This window comes from Asparagus officinalis, chromosome 2, assembly GCF_001876935.1.
Source record: "Asparagus officinalis chromosome 2, Aspof.V1, whole genome shotgun sequence".
Taxonomy (NCBI): domain Eukaryota; kingdom Viridiplantae; phylum Streptophyta; class Magnoliopsida; order Asparagales; family Asparagaceae; genus Asparagus; species Asparagus officinalis.
This window is the reverse complement of record NC_033795.1, coordinates 29,297,800-29,302,525: the sequence shown is the minus strand read 5'-3', so window position 1 is coordinate 29,302,525 and position 4,726 is coordinate 29,297,800. Positions and strand designations below refer to the sequence as shown.

Here is a 4,726-nt window from a genome sequence, read left to right as displayed (position 1 = left end):
ATGATGCTGTGATATATTTTGGTAGTTTGAATTGTGGTGGAAGCGTAGCCTTTGTGCAACTGACTGATGGAATGAACTACTTCATTGATCAAAGTTTTTATTTTTTATTTTTTTCCGCTTTACACTTCAGGAAATTTCCTGTAACTGAACTGCAAACTTTTGTAATATATTTACAACAGGGGGATTTGGATCATATATGCTCTCAATGGATCAAAAGACATATGAGCTTATTGGTGCTGATTATCCTGGTAACAGGGCTGAAGATATTAAAAATCCATCTTTGGGTTGGATGATAAGTTTTACGTTTGTTGTCAGTTTCCTTGGGCTATTTAGCCTTGTTGCTCTTCGGAAGGTACTGTTATAGCTCACTGTTCACTGATACTTGATCAGTTCCTATAAAAGAAATGGATTATAACACCCTGTTGTTGATTAGATATGCATCAAAATGATATATTGTGTAATTTCTGCCTAAGTGTATAGATCTTCTGTGATCATAATAAAGCTTTTGAATGGTTTGTGCTCTAATTGTGCTAGTTTTGAATGTCTGCAGGTGATGGTAATTGATTACAAGCTTACCTACCCGAGTGGGACAGCTACAGCACTGCTTATAAATAGCTTTCACACTAATACTGGAGCTGAGCTTGCAAGGTAAGGTGTCTCGTGCAAGTGAATATGCTAGGTTTTCTTTTTATTCTTTACTTTTTTCTGTTTAGCACTAAGGTTGTTTTTCCTTTCAATTTCATGCACCCTAGCAACTATCCGTTCAAGATTTTGTTTTGCTGCTCTATTCAGTTCCATTTTGGACATCTGTATATTTGATTAAAAAATAACGTCTGACTCATACACCTGTATGGATTTCACATATACTGTAAAAGGATAATGCCAACATTCACGTAATAACCCAATCATTAGAATGGAGAAAAAAAAAGACCTTTCACATGTTATTTGAATTTTAATTTGTTGGCCTGTTAATTCCTAAATTAGGACTAAGCGAGGTTTTCTATCACGAGTAACATCATAAAACAAACCATTGTGTCTATTAACAGTAAACAACAAATTAAATTGTTTTATCACATTCTAATTATATGTTCTTTTCCCAGGAAACAAGTCCGCTCACTTGGAAAATATCTTAGTATAAGCTTCTGCTGGAGTTGCTTTAAGTGGTTCTTCAGTGGTGTTGGTGATTCATGTGGCTTTGACAACTTCCCTACCTTGGGGCTTGTCGCATTCAAAAATACGTATGTCTTCTTTACTTTGCCTCAGTTTTTTGTCATTGCGCGTCTCTAACAAATCGGTTTGTTTAATAAACCCTTATCTTTCCTTATGTATCAGCAATTTAACTTTGTGTTTGAGAAACTTTAATTGCAAGTTATGCTTCAGGACATCTGTATTCAGATAAAACAATAAATATGGATATCTTATGTTTTTTCCCTTTCTATACTGTTATATAGGTTCTATTTTGACTTCAGTCCAACATATATTGGATGTGGTCTCATTTGCCCCCATATAGTCAACTGCTCTTGTCTTTTTGGGGCCATTATATCATGGGGTTTCCTTTGGCCATACATCAATGCGCGTGCTGGGGACTGGTACCCAGATAATCTTGGAAGCAATGACTTCAAAGGTCTTTATGGATACAAGGTACATAAGAAATGCATTTTAACTATCAGGCATGCTAATATATTTATTTTCTGCATTTAACGTAGAAGTCCCCCGTGATTGGAAATTGAACATTTGGGAATGCTCCCTAGGCAAACGTCTTTTCTTCCTTTCTTATTTTTTTAAATTTATTTTTTGAGACTAGGGATGCTTAAAAACATGAAATTAAAACATATCTTATCAAATCTGATTCAAACTGCATGTACCCATCTGGAAAAAATATTTGAAATGTTTAACAAAAAAATCCAAATTGGTCAACATAGAAGATAATATTTTACTGGTTTTCATGCCAATTTTCACATTCATTACAGTGAGAATATTTATGTCTTGCTGATTGAATTGGTGAAACAAGCATTTCTGATGTGCATATCTGTGTGTGGACTAAAAATTAGTGTACTTGGATTCTTCCATACAAAATTCAGTTATCTTTTGCTACCTAGGAAGAAGGAAGGCAGACTATTTGACGAGACACGGATATACAGGATAGGAGGTATTTTTCTAGTTGTTATCAGGGAAATATGTAGACTAAGTCACTAAGCATTATGTAATCATTTAACATTCTTTATCAACATAGTGCATGAAAACTATTAAGGCGACTTTTTGGTATGGTGATTGCCACTCCATAACAAGGGGATACAATAAGTTAGTTGAAATTTAAAACTGAGGTGGAACATTGAGTTATGCTATCACTGTTCAAATTTTATCTCTGTTTCTTAATGTAGCCCACAACAGCTTGAAACCATATTATCAACATTTAGGCAAAATATCGCCAAATATATAAGATAGTTACTTGTGGACTTTGTTTACAACCTTATGTTTCACCTTCAAGGGTGATGGTATTATCTCACAGAGGAATCATTCTGTTTTTACTTTTAGCAACCATTAAGTTATCTATTAAATTATTTTTAGCTTTGCTTGAATTTGAAAATAATCCATTGCAAACTGTTACTCAAATTTATCTTGCTTGACTCTATTTAAACAGGTTTTTATTGCAATATCCCTTATCCTTGGAGATGGTCTTTACAATTTGATTAAGATAATATACATAACTACAAAGGAGATTTTTAATGCAAGGATGAAAAAGAATGCCCTCCCTCTTGTTTCAGAAAGTAGAGGTAAGTGTCTGTCTGCGTACTTGTTTTTAAGAATATTAGTTATTACCTTTATCTAGTCATGCTTGGTTAAAACCTTAGTTGGTGATTGAAACAATTTTCCTATTTTGATGCATACATTTTCTGTCATGTGCATTGAATCCAAGTTCAGGCTTTGCTGTGCTGACTCAAGCGAAGTTGAATTTACTTTTCAACAATGGTTTGACCTGACCTGTATCTGAAAATGATCTTATGCCGAAAGGCTTTACTTCTAGTTACAATTCCATTCTACTCCTTATCAAGGTGCATTCTCTTTATAATTGCAGGACTGTTGTCATAATCATTGTCCTTCTATCTTCCAATGTGCGCCTTTGTGATTTGAAGGATAATGCTTCTTCTTCCTTGAACATAAAATGTTTTGAAGATTAACTGTCAGAATGTTAATCTGGCTACTGTTCACACTCCTAGTTGAAGAAAGTTAGCTGTCATTTATTCAGAATACCTTCTGAAGTCATATGCTACTGTGAGAAATTTGTGTGATATCTTACAGTAGTACCCCTGTGTGGTCCTTAGATTCATCTATCGTTGTATCTTTGTCCCGCACATTAACTTTGTCCGTCTCATCTTTACCATCCTCATATCCATGGCTTCAAACCCACTATCATCAGCATACTAAAATCACTTTCACCAGATTCATGAATTATGTTTACTATCTTGTCTTTCCTTTCTCAGACCCCCAAGATGATGACTCCAAGCTACTTCTTGAAGAGAAGATTCGCAATGAGACATTCGTTAAAGATAGCATCCCATCCTGGTTAGCTGCCTCCGGCTATGTTGCCTTCGCTGCCATCTCCACAGCCACAATTCCATCCATCTTCCCCCAAATCCGGTGGTACCTAGTTCTTGCCTGCTATTTCGTTGCCCCCGCCCTGGCCTTCTGCAACTCCTATGGCTGTGGCCTCACTGATTGGTCTCTTGCTTCCACTTATGGAAAGATCGGCCTCTTTGTCTTCTCCTCCCTCGTTGGCTCCAATGGAGGAGTCATTGCTGGACTTGCTGCTTGCGGTGTAATGATGACCATTGTTGCTACGGCTGCCGACCTTATGCAAGACTTCAAGACAGGTTACCTCACTTATTCATCACCTCGCTCCATGTTCGTGTCCCAGTTGATTGGTACTGCTCTTGGTTGTGTTATTGCTCCGCTCACTTTCTGGCTTTATTGGACTGCTTTTGATATTGGATCGCCTGATGGAGTCTACAAAGCTCCATACGCTGTGATCTATAGGGAGATGGCGATTTTAGGTGTCGAGGGGTTCTCCGCTCTCCCTAAGCATTGCCTACAGCTTTGTTGTGTTTTCTTTGTCCTTGCTCTGGTCATTAATCTGCTCAGAGATATTTTGCCCAAGAATATATCAGCATATATTCCAATACCAATGGCGATGGCTGTACCGTTCTATATCGGGGCTTACTTTGCTATCGATATGTTCGTTGGTACTGTGATCTTGTTTGTATGGGAGAAGTTGAACAGAAAGGAGGCTGAGGATTTTGCTGGAGCAGTGGCTTCTGGGTTGATTTGCGGTGATGGAATCTGGACCGTTCCTTCGGCGATTTTATCAATATTTAGGATTGATCCGCCGATTTGCATGAACTTTGTCCCTGCAGTGAGTAGCTGAGGTATGGATGTTTGGTGAATGATATGTCTGGTACTTGTAGAATGATCTGTTTGTAAATAGACAATGTGTTCTTTCATATGTTCCATGGTCTTTGAGTAAGCATTTGATGTATGATTGAGTTAAAATTTACATTGTAACTATGATATATTTGGTTCATTTTTAATCCGAGATATTTCATGATATGATTTTTATGGAACGCTTGATGTCATATGATAGACACATGATGGATACACACTGATGTCATATGATAGATACATGATGGATACAGATAACAGAGCGCCAATTCGGTTAGGCTATCTATAA

General features: G+C 36.9%; 1 protein-coding gene across 1 annotated transcript in view; it reads left to right on the top strand.

Annotated features, from left to right (window-relative positions):
* The window catches only part of LOC109830605 (probable metal-nicotianamine transporter YSL6), a 15,066-nt gene extending 10,452 nt beyond the window's left edge, over window positions 1–4,614 (top strand). The window contains exons 2-7 of the mRNA XM_020397913.1: window positions 180–352; window positions 551–648; window positions 1,101–1,238; window positions 1,452–1,641; window positions 2,642–2,774; window positions 3,483–4,614. Coding sequence (XP_020253502.1) covers window positions 180–352; window positions 551–648; window positions 1,101–1,238; window positions 1,452–1,641; window positions 2,642–2,774; window positions 3,483–4,423 — 1,673 coding nt within the window. The 3' untranslated portion in view covers window positions 4,424–4,614. The remainder of the gene's footprint in view (window positions 1–179; window positions 353–550; window positions 649–1,100; window positions 1,239–1,451; window positions 1,642–2,641; window positions 2,775–3,482) is intronic.